Here is a 24,819-nt window from a genome sequence, read left to right on the forward strand (position 1 = left end):
AGCATGTAGCAAAGGAAAAAACAAAAAACAAAAACCATGGGCTTATGGGCTTTGGGGTCCAACAGAACTTAATTTAAATTGTGTCCAAGATGCCTAGAGTATAGCTTTGACAAGTTTGTTCTCTTTGAGCCTAGATATCTTTATCAGTCAATCTGGGACATAACACCCACCTCTCAGAACTGTTGCCAGGAGTAAATGAGAGTGTGGGGATACAACATCACATGCAGGGCTAGAAGGTACCCAACAAAAGAAGTAGGGAAAGTTTTTTGAACAAGCCACACGGGAGAGGCCTCATCCGCGGGAGATGGGAAGACCTGGCATGTCCTGTCTGCCCCAGCTGTCTCTCTCTCTCTGCCACCAGCTGCAGATGCCTGCGAGCTGAGTGCCCAGCCTAACGGGGGCTGTGAGTACCTGTGCCTTCCTGCTCCTCAGATCTCCAGCCACTCTCCCCAGTACACATGTGCCTGTCCTGACACAATGTGGCTGGGCCCAGACATGAAGAGGTGCTATCGAGGTAAGCAGAGCTTCCAGGAGGGATGGCTCCTGCTAGCGCCAGACCCGACCCTGCTGAAATCTTCCCAGACTTCTGGCACACAATATGCTCCTGGTTTTCTTCCATCTTCTCTGGCTACCTGCTGGCTGTGCAGGCTTCTTTTTCTCACCTTCCCTGAATGTTCATGCCTACAGGGTCCTTCCCAGGCTTCCTCTTCTCATTCCCAACCAAAAAAATGCACGTATACAACAAAACATTTTAAATTCAGTTTCAGGAGGTTTCTGGAACCCCTTGAAAGCCTCACATTAAGAATACTTAATCTCCAAGGCTTCAGTTATTGTTTATATGCAGATAACTATGTGCTTACCTACTTCCCACCTAGAACTTAACACCCTCCTCGAAGCCCCTTTGCAATATGACTGGAACTAATAGTCAGTTAATACTTCAGCCACATAAATTATATTCCTCTCCCAATCCTGTTGTGTAGCCAAGTCCTCTGATTTAAGCATAAGACTGCTGTATCATTTTAAATTTCCAGGTTCAACTGATTAAAGTGGAGTTAAGAATTTAAACCTAATGGTATAATATGAATGTAAAATCCTTTTAGATTTATATATTTCCCCTTCCCCCAGTCTTTTTCACATACCTAATTCTACACCATTGTTTGAATGATTCATCTTTATTGAATCAAAGTGAAAGACTTAGGATTCAGCTCAAGAAAAGGTCACAGCCCATTCAGGGAGATTAGGACAGGCTTCACAGAAGTGGCATTCAAGCTATGCCATGAGGCTGAGTTCCTAAGTATAACTCAGAGGCAATAACTTAGGCACTAAAGCAACAAAATTCTCTGTCCAAGTGACCTCTGTGGTATTTCCCCTCCAGCACCTCAATCTACCTCAACTACGACGTTAGCCTCTACCACGACGAGGACACTACCTGCCACCACAAGAGCCCCTGGGACCACCGTCCACAACCCCACCTACCAGAACCACAGCACAGAGACACCAAGCCTGGCAGCTGCAGTTCCAAGCTCAGTTAGTGTCCCCAGGGCTTCCAGCATCAGCCCGTCTACCCCAGGCCCTGCAACCAGCAACCACTCCCAGCACTGTAAGGAAATGAGTTCTGCATTCTTTCGTGACATGGGAGGGGTCCTAGGGAAGCCAGGATGGGGGCATATGTGGGACTAGAAGAACATGCCAGAGCTGAATACTGTGTATCTCTGAGGAGGCAGCAGAGGGAGAAGAGTATCAGCCTACACTTAGGACTGGGTGCTCCTGCCTTAGAGGGAGTCTGCAAGGAAGCTACTTCCTGTCTTTGAGCCTCAGTTTCCTCCCCTACAAAGTGGAAGCAATAATAACCTTTCCCCAGCCTGCTACACAAGACTACCAAGAAAAGCACAGGAGGCAGTGTGACCAGAAGCACCCACGCACACAGCCTCTGCTAATTCTGGGGTGTGTGCAGGTCTATTTCTTGAGTTACCTATGTAGGTATGAGGAGGTGCCCTTCAGGTTTGGAAAGCTCTGATCTCAGTTCCCAGCAGCCTCAGTTAGTACCACAAACAATAATATCTACAACTATGGTCTGCTCATGCCTCTTTCCAAACTCTACAATGAAAATAATTAAGTTCACCACTTATTAAATCACTGGGAGCAATAATTGTCACTGCTAGAAATGTTCTATCTCATTAACCAGCAAATACCTTTTTAATTGAGTTACCTGCCAGGGGGAGTTCATTTAAAAGAATAAACTATCTTTTAATTTTTTTTTCTCCATACATGGATGGTCCAGAAACCAAGCAGCTTGGCAGCACCTTTCTTTTTTTTTTTTTTTTTGAGTTGGAGTCTCACTCTGTTGCCCAGACTGGAGTGCAGTGGCACACTCCCGGCCACCGCAGCCTCGACCTGCTGGACTCCGGCGATCCTTCCGCCTCAGCCTTCCAAGTAGCCAGAACTACAGGCATGTGCTGCCATGCCTGGCTAATTTTTTATTTATTTATTATAGAGACAAGGTTTCACCATGTTGCCCAGTCCGGTCTCAAACTCACAGGCTCAGGCAGTCTACTTGCCTCGGCCTCCCCAAGTGCTGGGATGACAGGCAGATCCACCGGGCCCAGCCCACAGCATCTTTCTGATTGCACCTGTTTTGCCAGCAGAAGCTGAATTTCCAGCGTGGAGCACTTCTTCTGAAGTTTGTGAGGCAGGTGGGACAGAGTGAATTCTGGTTCCCTTCACCTGGGGGCACAGCCTCTGACCAGTCTCTTCCCACTGGCTCCATCATGCTCTAGGGTTTAATATTGCTGGCCAGTGTGTACTCTTGCCCAGAGCAAGCGGGCAGTAGCATTTCCACACCAGCCTGTTGGCAGTGCAGTCGTTTTCTCCCCTTCATGGTTAGATTCCCTTGGAGCCGCATTGAGAGAGATACGCCGAAAGGGTGGGATCTGGGCTATCGCCAGGGGTCGTCATCTCCTCACTGGGAGCAAATGCCCATGGTGGCTTCTCTTCACACCTCAGAGGATGCCAGGAGGGTGCCAAGGAAAACCACTTTCTAAACTATAAAGTGCTGTTCACATGTTACAATGAAGATGGCTATGAGAGTGGAAGTGGGGGCACAGCATACTCTTTAAAAATGTAGCACATTTTCCAAGCACTTTTCAGTTTAGACTGTGCTTTTACACATCTTTTTCTTCTATAGGCCTCATAACAATCCCTCCCCCACTCCTCTTTGAACTAAGTAGATCCAGGATATGAAACCAAGCAGTCTGACCCAAAAGCCTGTGCTCTTGATTCCACCACACTATACTATGTCCCATTTTAATTACTTACAAAAGAAATATCATAATGCAGATGGACAGACAGATCACCAAAAGCAACACTGACATAGCAGCAGGTACTGGCTGAGAAGGCAAGTGACCCAGTCAGTCAGCAGCATGAAGACCCAAGTGCTGTTTGCCACATGCAGCCCCCAGCTTCCTTCTTCCATGATGCTGTGGAAAGGGTGGAGGCGAACCCCAGCTCTGCCACTTATCTGTGAGTCCCCAGACGCCTCAGTAAGACTCAGTTTCCCCATCTGAAATGGAGATAACCTCCGTCCTGCTTGCCTCACAGGAGTTTTGGTAGGATCTATACAGACTTAGCCTTAGCCAGGACCATCATTCTAGAATGAGGATGACAAACCGTTGGGTAGTTCTTACTGCTTGAGGCTGGTGAGGGCTTGGACTCACAGTGATAGAGCATCATTCTGTGAATGTTGTGTTTTGCAGATGGGAACGAAGGCAGTAAGATGGGCTCAACAGTCACTGCTGCTGTCATTGGGATCGTTGTGCCCATAGGTGAGTGTGGCCCTCAGTTGCTGGGGAGAGAAGAGAGAGACCCCATCCAGGCCTAGGGAAAAGCACTAGAAGGATAGAGGACTTGGCACACCGAGCTGCCCCACTGACTTGTTCTGCCCTAACAGCCTTTGTACCCACCTCCCAGTCCTGATTTAATTTGGTTTCGTAGTTGGGCACATTAGGCTCTTCAGGACCAGGACCGGGCCTAGTCAACAGTCCAGGTGTCCTCCCCATGCCCCCTCAATCACGCTCTACACTCTAGCCATGTGAAGTGCAGCTGAATGTCCATGGGGACAGGGCTGGTATCTCTCTTGCTCACTACTCTCTCCAGCTCCTAGCAATGTCTGGCACATGGTACAAATAAATATTCGTTGAATTAATGAGTAGAGCTGCTTGCCATTCCTACTGGTCATGCCGTCTTGCCTTTTTTCCCTTTGGTTTTATCAATATTTATCAAGCAGCTTACTATGTGCCAAACTCTGCGAAAAGGGGAGGAGAGGCAGTTACAGATGAATAAGACATAATCCTGTCCAACAAAAGTTTATAGTCTCGCTGGAGACACACAACACCGTCATGGCACAGTAAACCCTAAGATTAAGATGTACACACTGAATTCAGGGAAAGTGCTGAGGATACACTTAACTTAGGCTAGAGGAGAGGGGAAGAGGGCAGGGAAGTTTTCTAGTAGAAATGATATTGGAGCTGAGCCAGCCAGGTGAAAGGGATCAAGAGCTTTCCAAGCGGTATAGACAGCATGAGCAAAGCCAGGAGTGGAAGATGGTGTGGAAAGATGGGGGTTGGGGTGGGGGGGCTTAGAACTAGAAGGAGTTCAGGACAACCAGAGGACAGCATTTGGTTAAGATCTTACAAATCACGGGGGCCGATTCATTCTCTTCTACCCCAGTGCCCACATAGTATCCTGTACACCCTCTCACACGTCTCATCTCTAGGAAGTATCTTTGAATTGCGATTGTCCACTCAGGGGTTTATCTCCCTTACTTGCTCATGAGTACCTCGAAGACAGGAATTATGTCCTTTTATCCTGGGAATCTTCTGTATGGTGGCTAGTGAGTGAGTGTTTTAAAACTCCTCCCTGTGCGAGACGCTGTGTCAAGGATCCACGGAAGAAAAGAGAGAGACTTCAAAAGCTTTGTCTTTAATCAGACTAAGCATAAATAAGGCCATACAAGGTAGATGTTAATGTATATTATAATGTGCATATAATAGAGGCATGTCAGATACAGCTAGATACAGAAGCACAATCTAATAGTGGCATGATATTCCTGTGGAGGAAGAGTGGAAGGAAATGTCATTCCAGAGGAAAAGTGGTGCTTCTGTAGAAGATGGCATTTGAATTGTCCTTGAAAGGCTTCACCAGAAAAGATGATGGTGAGATGATTATTCTGGGCTTGAGTGGAGTGGGAGAAAGACAAAGCTACCCCTTTTCTGCCATCCTATGCCCTATGGAAAGAAGAAGTATATATGTGCTGTTTCACTAACATAACCCACTCTGATAGAATCATTATTTTAAATTTCTGCTAATCTGAAGAATGAAAGATGCGTATTATTTCCCTGGTGCTTCCCTGTGAGGTAGAGTGTCTTTTCATAAGCTTATTGGCCATTTTTTTACACTTATTCTTGATGATTGCCTCTTCATAGTCTTATTTTTCTATTGGCTGTATGCTTTCAGAAAAAACTCTCCAGCTGTGCTTTCCCCTCTGCTCTCACACCATCACAACAATTATCAACACAGAATAAGACTTCTGTGACCAAATGTGGGAGTTTTTCCCACATCAAGCAGCGGCTACTACTGGGTATCCTCTAATTCAATTCTGACATTATCTGGAGATAGCATCAGAAGCTCTCTGAACTCAGTTCTCTTGGGTTTTTATGGAAGCGTCATAATGTTAGTATTCCATCTCCCAGGGTATAGGGCGGAACCCTGTCTGTGGAAGGTCTTAAGACCCACAGTCCGAAAGGCAGGGGGATGAGAGGCAGGTGAAAGGAGGGCAGGGGACGGTAACAGGGGTATGCAAGTTATGAGCCAGGAGCCATGATGAAAAACATTATCTATAGCCTAAACTGCATCATTATTCTTATTTATAGAAATATTTGTACATAGTGAATATTAGACTTTTAAAATATATGTTACAAATATTTTCTCCCAGTCCTGCATTTTATTTTAAAATTTGATTATGGTATTTTTGCCATGCATAAATTAAACATTTCTAAGTAACAGATCTGTCAGTTTTTTGTTCTATGATTTCTAGGTTTTATGTCTTACTTGGGAAGGCCTGCCTTACTCTAAATTATTAAAATATCTCTCAGTATTTTCTTCTTCTGTTTTAAACTTTTTAAAATATTTTGATATTAATCCATTTGGAATTTTATTTTAGAGTATGGTATGAGGTAGAGACTTAACTTTTTTTAAAATTTAATTTAAAAAAAATTTTTTTTTGAGTTGGAGTTTCACTCTGTCACCCAGGCTGGAGTGCAGTGGCATGCTCACAGCCACCGCAGCCTTGTCCGGCTAGGCTCAGATGATCCTTCCACATCAGCCTTCCAAGTAGCTGGAACTACAGGCATGTGCCATCAAGTCCAGCTAATTTTTTTTATTGATTGTAGAGATGCGGTCTCACCAAGTTGCCCAGGCTGGTCTCGAACCCGTGGGCTCAGGCAATCCTCTCACCTTCACCTCCCAAAGTGCTGAGATTATAGGCATGAGCCACCATACCCAGCCACTTTTTTTTTTTACACATACCTGTCTAGTTTCCCCAAAACCATTATTGAATGACCCATTCTTTTCCTTCTGACTTGAATTGTCATCTACATGCCCATACATACTTTGATCTGCTTTTAGGCTGTTTAGTTTCCTTCACCAGTTATTTATATATTCCTATATACTCTTAGCACAACTTTGTGATGTGTTTTGCTCACGACATTTTCTCAGCTATTCTTATTCAGTTTCTCTTCTAGATGAACTTTAGAATAATCTTGTCAATTTTATTAAAATGTTGGTGAAATTTGTATTGCAATTGCTTTAAATGTACACATTTATGTGGGGAGATTTACATTTTTATAATATTAAACCTTCCCATCCAGGAACATGACATATCTCTTTATTTCGGTCTTCTTTTACATTCTTCGGTAGAATTGTATAGATCACACAGGACTTGCATCTTTCTTGTTAGGTTATTCCAGGTGTTTTATAGTTCTTTGCTAGGCTATGATGAATGTGCTCTTATTCCACTACATTTTCTAACTGATTCTTGTTGATTAAAAAGAAAGCTATTGATCTTTCGTTTCTTGACTAAAATTATTTCCAACGGTTTTTCATCAGTGCCTCTAAGATTTTCTAAACATACAAATAGTTGTCTTTTTTTTTTTGAGTCGGAGTCTCACTCTGTCACCCATGCTGGTAGAGTGCAGTGGAATGCTCACAACAACCGCAGCCTCAACCTGCTGGGCTCAAGTGATCCTTCTGTCTCAGCCTTCTAAGTAGCTGAAACTACAGGCATGTGCCACCATGCCCAGCTAATTTTTCTTGACTTATTGCAGAGACGAAGGCTGGGCTCAGGTGATCCTTCTGTCTCAGCCTTCTAAGTAGCTGGAACTACAGACATGTGCCACCACGCTCGGCTATTTTTCTTGACTTAGTATAGAGGCAAAGTCTCGCCATGTTGCTCAGGCTGGTCTCAAACCCCTAAGCTCAGGCAATCCTCTCGCCTCCGCCTCCCAAAATGCTAGGATTACAGGTGTGAGATACCATGCCCAGACCAAATAGTTGTTAATAGTTAACAGTTTGGTGCCTTCCTTCTCATATTTATACTCAAATTTTCTTCTGGTCTTACTGCCTAGCTAGATCTCCAGGACAATAAATAGTAGCAGTGATAACAGGCATCTTTGCTTTGTTCCTGTCTTTAATGTATATCAACTATTGTAATCTTACTAAAATAGAACACCCCCCCGCCCCATAGCATCATTGAGAGGTGCTCCCAGGCACCACCTGAATGTTCAGGGTGACTGCTTACTACCTTTCATGGCTGCTTGCCCCATTTTTGCCCAGCTGCGTTGAAGAGCTTCCTTCTTTCTTTATTCAGTAATATAGTAATTTATTCTAAATCAGAGCCTATGTTGCCTTTCTGTGTCCCCTTCTTGAGATGCTCTTCTTTGGATGGAGTCCCAGTTTTGGAAGAAACATCCTACTCTTTCCTTTCCCATGTTTCACCTTCCAATTTTGGGAGAGAATGATTTTTTTAGAGAAATCCAGGGAAGCAGCAGCATTAGGGTAAAAGTGTAAAGAAATTCACTCATTCATTCAGCATATGCTACCTAGGCACTGGGCATAGAGAGATAAAATACACACAGTCCCTGCCCTGAAAGGGTCAGTCTAGTTGGGACAGGGATCAAGTAAGAGACTGTGGTCTGGGAGCATACATGAGAGAGCAGCTTATTCTGCCTAGAGCAGTTGGGGAAGACTTCACTTTTGAACTGGGTCTTAAAAGATGATTAGTTATGAAAGAAAGAAGGGATGGAAGAAAGGCTTTCAAGCAACAGAAAAAAACACACAGAAACAGAGCCCAAGCAGCAAGGGGCAGTAAAGTTGGACCGGTGGCAAGATATGCAGTGGATGTCTAGGAATGGGCTGGAGCCTGCTGGAGGTCCAGTATAACGTGTCCCTTCCTCCAGCGGTAATAGCCCTGCTCTGCATGAGTGGCTACCTGATCTGGAGAAACTGGAAGCGGAAGAACACGAAAAGCATGAATTTTGACAACCCGGTATACAGGAAAACAACAGAAGAAGAAGATGAAGATGAGCTCCATATAGGGAGGACTGCCCAGATTGGCCATGTCTACCCTGCAGTAAGTATTTCTTGCTTCTCATCCTTCTTCCCTCATGTCTGACCCTTCCTTCCTTCCTTCCTTCCTTCCTTCCTTCCTTCCTTCCTTCCTTTCCTTCCTTCCTTCCTTCCTTCCTTCTTTCCAGAACCTACCATGTACCAGGCACTGCCCTAGGCCCTGGGGAACACAAATGCAGGGGCAGGTGGTTGGGATAAAGGGGTATCAGGACTACCTTGTACCTAGAGGCTCTTCCTGGCTCCTGCAGTCAAATGTCTTTCTTTCTGTTGAGTACATTTTCAAAACCTTTGGCCTGGAAGGATAACTGTGGCCATTTAATTCACATATATTTATTTCAACGCTATATACCAGTTATGTGCCAAGCACCACATTAGATATCAAGTGTTCAAAAGTAAGGAAGGAAGGTGCTTGCTCCCAAAGAGCTGGTGGGGAGTTCGAGATACTAACATACAGTTGATACTGATATGCTATGTGCTGAGTGCCATGGTGGACGCTCAGGAGCTCAGGAGTCCTCTCTTCTAGGAAGTTTTCCCTGGCTTACTTTACACAGTCCTCTGGGTCTCTCTCCATCACAGCATTTGTCACACTAGAGTCCACTTGTCTTTTATTTAGTAGTCTACCCACTAGACCGTGAAATTCTTGAGGGCAGAATTGTCTGATTCATCTATTTTCCTGCTAGCACAATATAGTTGGCTCCCAACAAATATTTGTTGAACAAGTGCAACGGAAACATCAACAAGGGAGCTATTAATTCTGTCTGGGGAATCAGACAAGGAATGTTTCACAGAGAAGGTGACCGACGATCTGTGTCCTTGAAAGATTAATAGCAGTTGTCTAGGTAGAAAAGGAGGGAAATGGCACTCCAGACAGAAGCATGTGCAGAGGCTTAGAGGTACAGCAGAGCATGGCTCGTTGTGGGAACAAGGACCACGAAGTGCTAGAGCAGGGCTCACTGTTGTATAGCAGAGTCAGGGGGCTGAGTGTGACCTCAGAGGTCATCCAGTCCATCCCCCTGTCAGGCAATCAGCAGCTTTGATCGCCCACTGTGGGCAGAGCGCTGTCTTGGGGAGACCAGAGAACTGGAAGACCCAGCCCCGGCCCTCAAGGAGCTTTTTGTCTTGCCGGGGGAACCAAGGTCACAGCTGCACCAACTCCCGAAGAACCCTCTTTCCGAGCTGCCTGTCGTCAAGTGCAAGGTAGGGCAGTGCCACTCTAAGTCTGAGGGGCTGGTGCGTGAGGGCATGAACCAAGGCAGGTGCAGCCAATAGTAGAAGGCTTTCTGCTTTTGGAAGGCTGCAAACTGTAAGCTGGGTGTTGGGAGAAAGAGGAAAAGTGGTTAGTCCTAGACTGATCACGTATGGGACAGGGCAGCCACAATTCCTGCTGAAGCAGATTGCTCATGAAGCGGACATATGAGAAATGAAATTGAGCAAGTGAGGAGAGTTAGCAAATGGTCTTGAGAATCCTTAACCTCGGCCAGTCCAAGCAAATAGTTGCTTACTCAATTTTTTTGTATATATAATCAGTATTTTTATTATGATGTGCTTACTCAATTTTTAATGATCAGCAGGTGCAAAGTGGAAGAAGCATTTAACTTGGAGTACAAAGATAACTCCCAGTTCCACCATTCCACAACCCTGTGATCTTTGTCACTTCTCTCTGCTCACTTTTATTTGCAAAGTGAGGATAACAACCCCCATTCTGTCTGCCTCTGGAATTTATAAAGTTCGAGTGAGAAAGTGCATGTGAGAGCACTTTGTGAGTTAGAGCACTCTGCATGTTTAAAGTGGCATTCTTTTCAGAGAAGGCAATGACTCAGGAGGAGTCACTCCTGATGAGTCTAAGGACTGAGTGATAAGCTCCAGCCAGTTGTAGAGAAAGAGAGCAGTAGAATGAGGAACCAATATTTAGTAAGCACCTACTGTGTTAGACACTGTTCTCAGTGTTGTAAACATTTTCTTGCTTACTCTTCATAATAACCTTACCAGGGTGACATTATTAGCCCCATTTTGCAGATGAGGAAACCGAAGCTCATAGAAATTGAATAACTTGCCAAAGGTCATAGCCAGGAAGTGGCAGAATCAGAATTCAAACTCCAGTCTGTATGTACACAAAAGCCCATGCTCTTTACATCTTGAAGTCAATAGCCCTGAAGCTCTGAAACTGATATTCTCAACAGCCTATTCTCTCTGTTCATTTCTCAGTTCTACCATCACTACTGGGGCCTGCCTATCTTCTTGGACCAGAGATCTGTCTTAGAGTGAGAGGGTAGACTAGATAAGATAGTCTCAAATATCTCTGTTAGTGGAGCATGGCCATGGCATTCATAAAAAAAAAAAAAAAACACAAATCACCCAAAGATGGCTTGAAAGGCAGTGGAAATATTTTTTATCATATGTAGAATCTCCAGAGATGGAAGATGCTGGTTCTATTTTATGCCAGCTAGGTTGATCTAGAGTACTCTGGACTCTAAATGGTGTTAGGTACTATTAAACACTCTACATACATTATCTCTCTTAATTCCTCAACAGTCCTATGAGGTAGGTCCTATTATTATTCCCATTTAACAGATGATAAAACTAAGGCTCAGAGAAGTGAAGTGGCTGGCAAATTCACATAACTATGAGAAAGATACTAAAACTAAGGTCTATTCAAAGGAGAGTATCCAGGGAATGGAAGAGTGGCAAACAAGATTTCATCAGGACCAGCTGGGGAAAGTTAGATGTGTATCCTGGAGAAGAAAAGACTCAGAATGATGGGAAGGGAATTCAAACACCATCTGTAAATTTCAAGGGCTGTCCAATGCAGAACTCTCTTTGAGTCTGAGAGATAGAATCAAGGAATATCGGAAGACATAAAGAAATAGACTTCACATTAATATAGAAAATAATTTAAATCCATTGTCCAGCTGGATGTGGTGCATACCTGTATTCCCAGCTACTTGGGAGGCTGCAGAGGGTGGATCCCTTCAGCCCAGGAGTTTGAGGCTTAGGTGAGCCATGATCGTGCCATTGCACTCCAGCCTGGGCAACAGAGTAAGACCCCAACTCAAAAAAAAAAAAAAAATCCACTGTCCACAATGAAATAGACTGGCTCAGTGGTTAGTGGGCTCACCATCTAATGGTCAGCTACGTGTGGCAGAGGGGAGCCTAGCATCTAATGACTGGAAAGTAGGGGTGAGGGAGAGAGGGATTGGATCTAACTGACCTGCATTGCCTTCCAATTCTGTTTAATCAGTTGGGAAGGATACAGTATATTACCTTCCTAATTGTGGCTAGCGTGCTAGAGACAGATAGCTAATAGGCTAGGATTTGCCAAAGCTAACCCACTGAAGTTGACCAAATCTAAAATCCTGTAAGGGAGAATTGAGAAAGTTTAGATCTCTGCAGCTCTTCTTTACAAAGAGGCAGAACAGAATGATGAAAAAAGCTATACCTTTGGATTCATACAGATCTGGGATCAAATTTTACTTCAGCCACTTATCTGAACAAACATTATGACCAGAGCAAATATTACCTAAGTTCATTGAGTCTGTTTTCTCATCTGTAAAATAAATAAATCTATTCTCTCAGGATAGTTTGAAGATTATGTGAGCTAATACGTGTGAAGTAATAGTATGTCTGATACTTTGTCGATATTCAATAAATAGTAGCTCTTATGGATCTAATGATGATTTCTTTGGTCTGTTTCCCCAGCGAGTGGCATTAAGCCTTGAAGATGATGGACTACCCTGAGGATGAAACCACCCCTTTCGTGCCTCATGGAATACAGTCCCACGCACTACACTCTGGATAGTGTATGACTGGATGAATGGGTTTCTATATAGGTCTGTGTGAGAGTGTGTGTGTGTGTGTAATTTTTTTTAATTTATGTTGCGGAAAGGTAACCACAAAGTTATGATGAACTGCAAACATCCAAAGGATGTGGGAGTTTTTATATGTATAATGTTTTATACACTTTTTAACTGGTTGCACTACCCATGAGGATTTCATGGAATGGCTACTGCTGAGTGACTAACATGATGTACATAACCAAATGGGGGCCGATGGTACAGTACCCTACTCATCATTTTAAAACTATATTTACAGAGGATGTTTGGTTTTGGGGGGCTTTTTTAGGTTTGGAGGATTTTTTTTTTGTAAATAAGATGATTATGCTTTGTGGCTATCCATCAACATAAGTAAAAAAAGAAAAACATTTCAACTTCCTCCCCATTTAGATTATTTATTAACATATTTCAAAAATAAGATTAGTTCTATAAATAATTTAGAGAAGTGAGAGTATTTATTTTTGGTCTGATTGGCCTACCACACGGATGCTGTGTGTGTATATGTGTGTGTTTATACATGTATGTGTGTGAGAGAGAGAAATCTGTAGAAAAGAGGCACACCTATGGCTATTGTTCAGATACATAAAGATACATTTATTTTAAAGCACTCCACAAGAAGGATCTCCACAGTTTTCAGAAAAGCCTCTGCAATGTGACTCAGAAAACAGAAAACATGGTTTATGCAAACACATAGTGGAAGAGGCAGATCTTTTCACCTCTGACTATTCCTGAGACCCCAGTAAGTCAAGAAAAGTCTTTCAGTTCACCCATGGCTGCTGTGACTCCCACCTGGGCTTTCTTGTCTGTAGCTAAGGTCAGAGTACAGACACTGCACAGTGCCAGAGTTCTCATGAGCTCAAGACAGAACATGCCTACACCTCAGCGACTCCTTTTTTTAAAGTTCAGCTCTTTGAGTAACTTCTTCAATTTCTTTCAGGACACTTGGGTTGAATTCAGTAAGTTTCCTCTGAAGCACCCTGAAAGGTGCCATCCTTACTTACAGAGCTAAGTGGAGACGTTTCCAGAACAGCCCAAGTTTACTATAGAGACTGGCCCAGGCACTGAACCTCTGAGACATGCTGTGGATGAGGATAAGGATGATGGAATAGGTTTTATTGCATCTCTTCTTTCTCCACCCACCCCCCCCCTTACTCTACCATTTCCTTTAGGTGGAGAAAATACTTTAATGTAATAAGGAGGTTTCTTACCATCATATGATCATATAGAGGAAACTAATTTTTGGCTTAATTCAGAAAAACTGCCCAAACCTGAAGTCATATCTGAGGGTGGAAATGGCATATGCAATATTATAGCCTATTGGATATATATGTTCACACAGGAATTTGGCTTACTGCTTTGTAAATAAACGGAAAAACTCTAGGTATATGTATAGATGTTTTCATTATAGACACCTTATTTGCTTTTCCTGGGCCTTGGGGGAGGTGGGGCGAAGTGCTGTTTTCTATTTGTGGGGTCTCCCATTGGAGACCTAATCCTGCAGTCCCAGAAGGAATGTCGTCCTCACTGGCTTTCTCATCCAAAGTATGGTATTTTCTTAACTCTGCTGTTCTGCCACTTCACTCCCACTAGACAACCAGGGACCAGTTGCAGCAAGGAAGTATTTGGCTTAAGTAGGAGCAGAGAACATGTATGCGATTATACCTGGAACTTGATGCACTTATGCAAAATACCTCCCCACCCCCACTGCCCAGATGCCCTCAACTCAGTGAAGCTTGGATGTCTCATCAGCTTGATACCCTGTGAATTTCCAGGCTGCCATTGTGGAGTTCTATCATCCTGTTCCCAGAACCTTCCTCAACGTTATTCCTGGTCTCACCTCTAAGAAAATAACTGTATTCTGCAGCGTGGGCACTATGTTTTGCATAAGCCAGCAATTTCCTCATGATATGCATGCGTTGACAGTCCCAAAACATTCATTGAGAGGGTAAATGAAGTTGACCTATAATGACCAATACCAAACAGGATTTCAAAAACAGGTGGCCAACTCCTGTGGAGCTTAATTACTTACTACTATTCTTTCAAGAATGGAAAGTAAAATTATTTTTGACTGAAGAAAAATGACCGTGAAAAACACTGAAATTTACACAAAACAGGTGACTTTCTGTAACCTTCCTCCAAAGAAACTGAATTTCCCAGGGAATTAAATAATAACGACTAACGTACAGTTTCTTAAGTTTTAGTCAGATCCTGGCATTTACAGAAAAATGAATGGGATCTGGACATGCAGCCTGAAATCTCAAAACGATGATGAAATCCACAACTTTCTCAGAGACATCATGTTTCCTGAATATGCTACAATGGCAGTTTGAAAAAGGCAGCCATGGGAGCAACCTACAAGAAACAAATTGTGAAATATTCATGTGTTGGATGGCCATAAATAAGATGAAATCTGAGGAATCAGATCCATCGTCCCCCTATTCATGGAGCTTTGAGCCTCCTTTTGTGGTTTAGTTACACTTCTGTTGCCTTTTGCTCCCTCTGCATGTGTACCTATGGCCAGTAACAGATCACAGAGTCTCTGGACTACAGAGCTGGAAGGAAGCTCAGATAATGCCAAGAGAGCAGGAAAATGTATCAGAAGCAGTTCCAAGTTCATTTCCCCCCTTTCCTTCTCCAGACTACTTTGGGCGGCCAGAACATTGTATCAAACCTGCTACCTATCTGATGGCCTATCTTTCCAGTGGAATTATAAAAGCACTGGCTGAAATGGCCTTCCAGAAACAGGGAAAACTAAAAATTTATTTATTTACTCTCGATAGCATGATTATTTATAAAACAGACTGAAGTAACCTGTAACCTCAACTGGCAAAAAGAATGAGATCAGATTGAAATTTATGGCAATAAGTATGACTGATCCCTCTACATGACTGCAGTATATTCATTCACTAAAATCAAACACTAGGTACCAAATTATGTGCCTGGCACTGCAGACGTAAAGATCAAGCAAACATTTTATCCTTACAGAGCTCACAGTAGCAGTAGAGGAAGATGTAAGTGCAAAAACAGAGGAATAGATTCTGTTTGGAGCATGGTTAGGGTACAAAGGAGAAAGGGGTCATTTTACCTGAGAATATGAGGAATGAAGTCATCATAGAAGTGACCTTAAGCTAAGTCTTAAAAATTAAGTGTACTAGCTTCTTCAAGCAGAGAAAACACTGAGCTAAGACAAAAAGGCTTGAAACAGCATGGGGACTTTAAGGAACTGTGTGTAGTTCATTATAACAGGAACAAAAGATTCAACAGGGACTTAGCAAGAAATTAGGCCGGATGGAAGGACAGGTTCAATGTAAGCACTTTATAAAATACTTATATTACTTTTTGATTCAACTAAGCAAGTATTTCTTGGTCACTGTGTACAGGGCACTAAGTGCATCATGGAAAATTCATCAGGATGCATTGCCAGCACTTTGCAGACAGTACATTATTCAGCCTCAAGCTTTCCGGTGGCCAAAGGGAAATGTTGACAACTCATATATTTGAGTCAAAGATTTTTTTATGGTCAATGAAAACTAATATAAGAGCAGTGGGATTTTCACAGAAGCATGCCATGTTGCCATGTCTTAGATTTTCTCAACTGTGAGAAAGAAAACTGGAAAATTTGAAGATGTGGATCTGGAAGGGATGTCTTGATCGCTGTCCAGTCAGACACTGGTGGGAATGGGGAAAGAGCACTGGAATGCAAGCATCTGCACCCCACCCCAAACTCCAGCCATACACTCATGTCACAGATTATAAATGAGTTAGCATCAGAAGTTTCAGAGGAAATTTCCTTTCCCACAAATGCTTGAAAACAGTGTTAGAGTCTTCTTACACGGTATTTTTAGGGTATTGGAGATTTTCAGGATATGGAAAATATAGGAGGTGGAAGAATTACAGCTTCAATTTTTCAGTTAATATTTAAAAAATCAGGAAGCTCTGTTCATTCAGGCTATGCACCATGTGCACAGTCAAGAGTCAACAGAAACCCTCTGCATTTACACTTTGTGCTATAAAAAGTAATTTTTAAAAAGCCACCTGTATATATATATGTATATATATGTGTATATATATATATATATATATACATATATATATATACACACATATATTTAAAGATAAGGTTTTGATACTTTTTTTACAAAAACTCCAAATACTTGTACAAACCATGTATGTTTAAAATAGCATTTTGTTCTACAGAAACTTGCTAATTTTAGGGTAAAGTGCTGGTTTGCAAACACCTATCACATTGTACCCAAGTGGACTTTCCTTGTTTGTCTTCCCCCACCAGACCCCAAATTATGGTATTGATGTAACAATTAGGCGTGTTAGAATGGTGCGTCACACTAACGATTCTGCTCTGTCTTGTCACTTCAAGTTCCCTTAGCTTCTGTACTCAGTGTCCTCTGCAGTCTGGCTTATCTTCCAGAGGCAAAGGCACTGAGGGTGGTGTGCTGCGTCTCACTAGCTGTACTGACATCATCTTGGTGAATTGAAAACCAAATGTGGACATTTGTAAAATCAGTGCACTGTTTCTAGAGATTAAATTCATTTTTTTAAACCTGGAAGGACTGTTTCATTGTAATGCTTTAAAGAGGGGCGGAAGCGAACTAATCGAGTCCCTAATGTGTATCAGGTATTCTACATAAATTGTCTCCATCTTTGTCAGCAATCACACGAGAAAATACAATATTATCCATTCCTATTTTATAGATGAGGACATGGATGAAGTAACTGCCCGAAGTTACAAGGTTATTTTTGGTGCCCTCAAAGAACAACTGCATATGTAGCATTCTCTGCCTAAATTTTCCTTCTCTACCTCTCTAGCTAACTTCTATTTGTCCTCAAGTACTTTCTTAGGTAATGCCTCCTCCTGGAAGCCTTTCTTGTCCTCTCAGACTAGGTTAGGCAACTCACCTCTGTGCTTCCATAACAATTTTTCCTATTTGCATCCCAATACTACTGCCCTGCCACTCACTCCCATGCCATTAGGGTTGCTTTTACCAAGGTCATCCAGGACCTCCTTATTATAAATCTTGAAAACCCTTTCAGTGCTCATCTTTCTTGACCTGGAGACAGTATTTAATACCGTTGGCCACTTTTTTCTTGGAATATTCTTTTAAAAAAAAAAACAACAGAGTCTCACTCTCACCCAGGCTAACGCAGCCTCAACCTGTTGGGTTCAGGAAATCCTTCCGCCTCAGACTTCCAATTGGGGCTACAGGCATGGACTACCACGCCTGGCTAATTTTTTTTTAAGTTATTTATTGTAGAGACAAGGTCTCACCATGCCACCAAGGCTGGTGTTGAACTCCTGGGCTCAGGCAGTCCTCCTCCCTCAGCCTCCCAAAGTGCAGGTATGAACCACCATGCCCAGCAGAATATTCTTATTTTGGCTTCCATGACACCATACTTGTGGTTTTCCCCCAATCTCTCTGACCACATCTTAGTCTCCTTTGCCCACCCCTTGCAGTATGCCACCTCAAATCCATGTCCTTTCTATTGCCATTGCCACTAGCTAAGTACAGATCACCATTATCCTGGATACCACAGCACAGACTACTTTGACAATTACTTATCTGAATTTCTTCTAGTCTTTTCATTTTCCAACCCAACCTACAATATAGCAGCTAAAGTGATCTTGTGTGATAGATCATGTCACTACCAACTCTTTCCACTTTCTTGCTTAAAGCCCTCCCAATGCTTCACTGGCATTAAGATCCAATATTCTTGGGTTTGCCCAAATTCTTTTTTTTGGAGTTGGGGTCTCACTTTGTCACCCAGGCTGGAGTGCAGTTACACACCACTCATGGCCACTGCAGCCACGACCTGCTGGACTCAGGTGATCCTTCTGCCTCAGCCTTCCAAGTAGCTGGAACTACAGGGATACGCCACTATGCCCAGCTTTATTATTGTTATTATTATTAATTGTAGAGATGAGGTCTTGACAAGTTACCCGGGTTGGTATCGAACCCTTGGCTTCAGGAAATCCTCTCACCTCAGCCTCCCAAAGTGCTAGGATTATAGGTGTGAGGCACCACGCCCGGCCGCCTTCAAACTCTAATACGGCTTGTAAGGTGCTTTGTGATTTGGCTTCTGCCCCATCTCCAGCCTCATCACTCACTACTCTATATTCTAATCACAACAGTTCTGGGCCCTCTGCCTGGAACATTTCCTTCAGGAATATTTTCCTTAGACTCTTGGATTGGACTAGGAGCCATTCCACGTGCTCCCATATCATTTGGCACTTCCCCTGTTGGCAATCTTATCCCTACATTGTAACTGCTCATGTGCTCCTAACTGCCTCCTCTGCAAGCTATAAAGATCTGTCTTGCTCACCATCATGTTTCTCCTGCATATGACACATGGTAGAGCCTCAATAAATAATGCTGGATAACTTGACAGCCTGGCTGAAGTGGATTGTCCTTTACATGTCTCAGCATTTTTGTTATTTGCCTCATCTGCAGATGCTCAGATTCACCTATTGTAATTTTACTTTTGGAAAATAACCTTGTAGCAATTGCTTGATACTTCAATATACTTAACTCCAATTACCAACTCAAGACTGTAGTGATGATTCAAAGAACAAGCACATGTAATCGGGCCCAGCCTAGGGGCTGACATTTATTAGGTGCTTAATATCTGGTGGTTCCCTTCTCTTTTTAAATACAATTTCCTTGTTACCACTCATATCCAGTGTTTTGTAATACAAATGCCTTGTGGTTTTATAGCAATTCAGTTTGCAAAATTTTTTCCAAGGCGTTGTTTCTTTGTGCCAGGTGTCCATTATTATGCTTATTTTAACGATGAGGAAACAGAGACCTAAAAAGTTGAATCAGTTCACCTCCAGTCATAGTGAAGCACTATTACACAAGGGGTTATATTAACCCAAGTTTCCAACGATTTTTCCCCCTTTGCACTTTGCACTCTACTACCAATGCTTTTTCAGGGAAAAAGGGACTCCGTGGTACTTCTGGGAGTGAGACTGAGACTGCTGGCCTGGTTTGCAGAACTATATACAGTCATGGTCGCCAGGCCCCAAGAAAGATGTCATCTCAGCACTGACTCTAGAACCATTCTCTCTGTGGCTGGAATTTAGACGAGCTAAAGTAGGCTCCTATAATTATGAAGGCCATAAGAAGGCCGAAATTGATTGCCCTGGGCCTACTCAACTAGAAACTGTTTCCAAGGCCAGAAGGCCTTCACAGAGGACAACCACTTTGGCTGAAAACAAAGAGCCTCTTGGACCGTGGGCCTCAACTCTGACTCACCCGGGGAGCTTCACAAAACGTACCAATGCTCAGGACCACCGATGGAGATTTTAATTGGTCTGAGTGAGGCCCGGGCATCAGTATTTTTTAGAGGACTCCAAAGTGATTCCAGTGGGAATGGGATCCCGATCAAATACTCAGTTTAACTTCTCACAGCGCCTATTCTAGAAGCCAGTGGGGTAGAAAGAGAAAGAAAAGGGAAAGGGATACAAAGCGGGATAAGTGCCGACGAGCCAGTTCCGGGGAAACGGCAATCTCCACTGTGGATTCAGGGAAAGCGTCACTGAGAAGGGTTTTCGGAAACAGTAAAGGGCAGTTGAGGCCAACTTTAGACACACACACCACGGCGCAGCGTCCTCCAGCGAGGTCGGGACAAGCGAGCCGAAGCGCCCCGTGCGACTCACACAAATCGACAAGTCGAGTGTCCTTTACGCTGAGGTTGAGCTTGGAGGACGCAGGCTCAGGGTGTTCGGCCCGAAGTCTTCAAGCGGGGTCTTGCAGACTTCGGGGTCAAAGCCCGGAGCTCGGCAGGCGGCTTTCAGCCTCAGGCCAGGTGAGGAACCGGTGGAAGAACCTTCCCTAAGCTTCAGCCTCAAGCCGGAGGGGCGGGGTTCCTTGACCCAGCCTGGGGCGAGGGGCGTGGCACTCTAGTCCCCACTTCCGGGCGGAGAGGGGCACAGACTACGGCCTTGCCTGACGTCACTTCCGCGCGCCGCCGGAAACGCCTGTGTTGGGCGCCGACCGTGGTGCTCACTGATAAAGTTTAGTCTTGGTTGCCTTTTGCGAGCCATGGAGAGTGACTTTTATCTGCGTTACTACGTGGGCCACAAGGGCAAGTTCGGCCACGAGTTCTTGGAATTTGAGTTCAGACCCGACGGTAAAAGCAACTTCCCGCCCTCTGGAAGCGGGGACTAGGCCTTGGGGAGGACGGGTTGGGAGGCCGGGGGTCCGGAATGGGTGGGGAGCTAGGGGAGGAAGGCATTGAGACCAGCACGGCTTGGGTCTGAAAGGGACACTCCTGTGTCTGCTCCACTGAGTCTCTCTGTCCATGTGCAGGGGCTTATTGTTTACTGACTTTTTTTTTTAAACCAGAGTGCTTTCATTGAGCACACGTTAATCGAACGTCCACTTTGTGCCAGGCTTGTTCCACTCTGTGGGGATAACAGTAGCGAAGATAGGCAAGCTTACCCTCTTACGGAGCTTGTGTTTTAGTGCTGGAAAAGAGGAGAGAGATCATAAACAAAAAGATAATTCCAGATAGTGATGAGTGGTCAGAAAACAAAATGATAGGATAACTGCTGGATGGGCTGCTTATTTAGATCGAGTGGCTATTAGAGAGCTCTGAAGAGAGGATATTTGAACTGAGCCCTGATTGACAAGAAGGAGCCGATCTTGTGGAGGCTTAGGAGGAAGAGCACTTTACATAGAGGGAGTAGCAAGTGGCAAGGCCCTAGAGCAGGAATTAGCTAGGCATGTTTCCTGTGGGTAGTGTGGCTGAAGAGTAATGAGCGCCAGGGGAGAATAGTGGGAGATGATATTGGATGGGTAGGCAGGAACTACACCCTGTAGATCTTTATAGAACGTGGTAAAGAGTTTCGAATTGGAAAAGAGAGAAAAGATATGATCTGTTCTTGAAAAAGTATTCTAGCTCTTGGGTGCAGAATGGGCAAGAGTGGATGCAGTGCTGCTGATTAGGAGACAGTTAAAGTTGTCAAGACAAAAGAGATGTTGACTGGGACTAGGGAGGTGGTAGAAATGGAGAAAAGGATTTAGGATATTGTTGGAGACAGAACCAGTTGGACTTTGCTTATCGATAGAATTTGGGAGAGGGTGCTATGGTGAAAGAAAGAGGAATCAAAGATGACAGAAAATACCCCCAAATGAGGAATGAAGAGGAATCTGACAGGCCCCAACTGTGAGAGAGAGAGATTTGTAAACAGTGACAAAACAATGTATTTGATTTGGTAGAAAGAAACATGGGACTCTAAGAACAGAAAGCAGACACCTGACCCAGCCTGGGAGGTCAGAGAAGGCTTCCTACATAACATGGCATGGAGGGTGTGGGGAGGAGATGTGCAGTAATGTGTAGGACTTTGGTTAGGAGACCAAGGAGAGTAAAGAAGGCATTTTGGACAGCAATAACAGCAAAGAGGCTGAAAACCAGAAAGCAATTGGGATGTTTCAGGCAAAAACAAAGTAGTTTGATTGACTATAGCAATGTGAGAGAGGAATATTGCAGGAGTGAGACTGGAAAGGCCGGCAGGGGCGCAAGTGAGCTCTGTGCTATGTTGAGGAATTCAGATTTTATCAGGAAGGCAGTGGGAAGCCATTGACTGTACCAAAAGATTAACCTAATCAGATAGGTCTGTTACTACATCACCTTATCCACTCAGGAGAGTAAATTGAAAGAGAAGAGACTTGAGGCAGAGAGGCAGTGCAGAGGCTGTTGGAAATTAATTTGGCCCCTTTTTTACATATGTGTCTTCTAGTCTACAAGGAAAAAAGTCATATCTTCTGTTTCTTTTTCTCCTTCATACCAGTCATATACTCAAATTAACCTGTTAGATCCACAGTGCACAAAAAGTCTTGTCTACCAAATGTGTTCAATGATAAAACCACAACTTTTCCATCACAGAAATAGAGTGTTGCATAGTCACATGATAATACATGTAAATGGCACCTTACAGTTTTCAAAACTCATTTGAACCTCAGCAGGTCCTGTGTGGAGGTAAGTTATCAGTTACTGTTCCTGTTATCAGCTAAGGACATTAACCTGCAGAAATGTGATTTACCAAAGCCAGAAAAGAGACTGCCTGTGTTCTTTTGCCATACCTGAGCTGCCTTCTGTTAGAATTATAATTCAGTGTCAGCTGTATGTTTGGTTGTGAAGCTTTTTAATAGCCTGAAGTGAAGCACTGAAAAGACTAGTATTGCTGAAGCACCAAAGGTGTAAATAGTAAATCTGTTAAACACTTTAAAGTGCAAGTTAGTATACATTTTAGACAATACCTGATAGTCTTGGTAAGCTAATGATTCTTTATTCATATGTTTTTATTGTACATTGAAATTGTTTTTGTTCCTCACAGGGAAACTGAGATATGCAAACAACAGCAATTACAAAAATGATGTCATGATCAGAAAAGAGGTATGAGCCTTCTGGAAGTCCTCTATTTGATACAGTTCAGCCTTTTGTCTTGCATTGTTTTCATTCTTTCTAGAACTATTATTGAAAGATAGAGGAAGCTGGGCTCGGTGGCTCAGCCTGAAATCCCACGCCTTGGGAGGCTGAGGTGAGTGAATTATCTGAGCCTGCGAGTTCGAGACCCACCTGGGCAACTTGGCAAGACCTCATCTCTACAATAAATCAAAAAATTAGCCGGGCGTGGTAGCACGCACCTGTAGTTCTGGCTACTTGGAAGGCTGAGGCAGAAGGATCGCCGGAGCCCAGCAGGTTGAGGCTGCGGTGGCCAGGAGCAGCCACTACACTCCAGTCTGGGCAACAGAGTGAGACTCCAACTCAAAAAAAGAAAGAAAGAAAGAAAGATAGAGAATAGGGAAGTAGACACATATCTATAGACAGCTTTTAGATTATTTCTCACATCTTATTTTAGTTAGTATTTTCTTTTACAATGCCAATCAATTACTGGTAACCATTCAGAGTCTAGCATACCTTGATTTGAACGCTGAATCTGCTACTTACTAAGCATGTGACCTCAGGCAAGTTCTCTTGCTGAAGTTGGTAAGTCTCTATTTCTTCTTCTGCAAAAACAGGGATAATAAAACCTACCTGTCACTACCAAATGCTGTCATAGAATTAAATATTATACTTAAAGTGCTTCATATATTCCCTAGCACGTAACACTCAATGTAGAGAGCTATTTAATGTGCACCTGAATGGGAGAGGGAGTATGGGAAAGTACTTAACATCACTGAATGCATGATAGATGTCAGGCACGGCACTAGAATTTTACATATATGATCTTATTTAACACTGATTATAAACCCTTGTGATAATAGTTTATCTCTTTTACAAGTAAGAAAAATGAGGGCTCAAATATTAGTTATGGAGCTTATTCAAAGTTCCCCTGCTGATAAGGGATACAGCTGGAATTCAGATTCATGCCTGCCTTTGTAAAGTTCATGTGCCCTATTCTACTGTGATTTCTACCACATCATTAAGGCTACTTCTTCCTGCTAGCCACTTTATCACATTTGAAAATGTCAAGCCAGACTCAGTGGCTCAGCCTGTAATCCCGTGCTTTGGGAGGCTGAGGTGAGTGGATTGCCTGAGCCCGTGGGTTCGAAACCCGCCTGGGCAACTTGGCGAGACCTCATCTCTACAGTAAATCAAAAAATCAGCCGGGCGTGGTAGCGCATGCCTGTAATTCCGACTACTTGGAAGGCTGAGGCGGAAAGCTCACCGGAGCACAGCAGGTTGAGGCTGCAGTGGCCAGGAGCGGCCACTGCACTCCAATCTGGGCGACAGAGTGAGACTCCAACTCAAAAAAAAAAAAAAAATAAAATGTCTTAACAGTCAGTATCTTTTCATACTATTATTTTAGCTATAGATTTTATGCTTGGCCACACATGTCAGCATCTTCACTTTTTTTTCTATGCACGCTAGTATGCAAAATGTACATGTCTCTGCTCCTCAGAGGCATATTAGTCTAATTAAGAAAAACCAATGTATAGAGATGTTTCCATCTATTTTGTGCTGCTGCAAGAAGATACTTGAGATTGGGTAATTTATTAGCAATGGAATTTTATTTCTCACAATTTTGGAGACTGAGAAGTCCAAGATCAAAAAACTGGCAGGTTTGGTGTCTGGTGAGGGCCCGTGCTCTGCTTCCAAGTTGGTGCCTTGTTGCTCTGTCCTTCAGAGGCCACAAATTCTGTGTCCTCATATAGCAAAAGAGTAAAAAAGGGACAAACTAGTTCCCTTGAGTCCTTTTATAAGGTGCCACAAAGCTCTGCCTTCATTGCCTAATCACTTCCTAGAGGCCCTGCCTCTTTTTTTTTTTTTTTTTTTTTTTTTTTTTTTT

The 24,819-nt window shown here is 43.3% G+C and overlaps 2 protein-coding genes across 3 annotated transcripts in view; both read left to right on the forward strand.

The window, feature by feature from the left end:
• LRP8 (LDL receptor related protein 8) overlaps positions 1-17,074 on the forward strand; it is an 82,758-nt gene extending 65,684 nt beyond the window's left edge. Inside the window, exons 13-18 of one of the 2 annotated variants that reach the window (XM_021710112.1) lie at positions 362-514; positions 1,376-1,600; positions 3,753-3,821; positions 8,511-8,683; positions 9,700-9,876; positions 12,376-13,893. In XM_021710112.1, the coding sequence (XP_021565787.1) occupies positions 362-514; positions 1,376-1,600; positions 3,753-3,821; positions 8,511-8,683; positions 9,700-9,876; positions 12,376-12,414 (836 nt within the window). In that variant the 3' untranslated portion in view covers positions 12,415-13,893. Of the gene's footprint in view, positions 1-361; positions 515-1,375; positions 1,601-3,752; positions 3,822-8,510; positions 8,684-9,699; positions 9,877-12,375 lie in introns of both variants that reach the window. The other variant, XM_021710113.1, reaches the window with a different exon arrangement.
• A 3,428-nt stretch (positions 17,075-20,502) lies between these two features.
• MAGOH (mago homolog, exon junction complex core component) overlaps positions 20,503-24,819 on the forward strand; it is an 11,845-nt gene continuing 7,528 nt past the window's right edge. Inside the window, exons 1-2 of the mRNA XM_008053381.2 lie at positions 20,503-20,654; positions 22,864-22,922. Of these exons, the coding sequence (XP_008051572.1) occupies positions 20,567-20,654; positions 22,864-22,922 (147 nt within the window). The 5' untranslated portion in view covers positions 20,503-20,566. The remainder of the gene's footprint in view (positions 20,655-22,863; positions 22,923-24,819) is intronic.

Source organism: Carlito syrichta, unplaced genomic scaffold, assembly GCF_000164805.1.
Source record: "Carlito syrichta isolate Samal-C Ts95f unplaced genomic scaffold, Tarsius_syrichta-2.0.1 Scaffold288140, whole genome shotgun sequence".
NCBI lineage: Eukaryota > Metazoa > Chordata > Mammalia > Primates > Tarsiidae > Carlito > Carlito syrichta.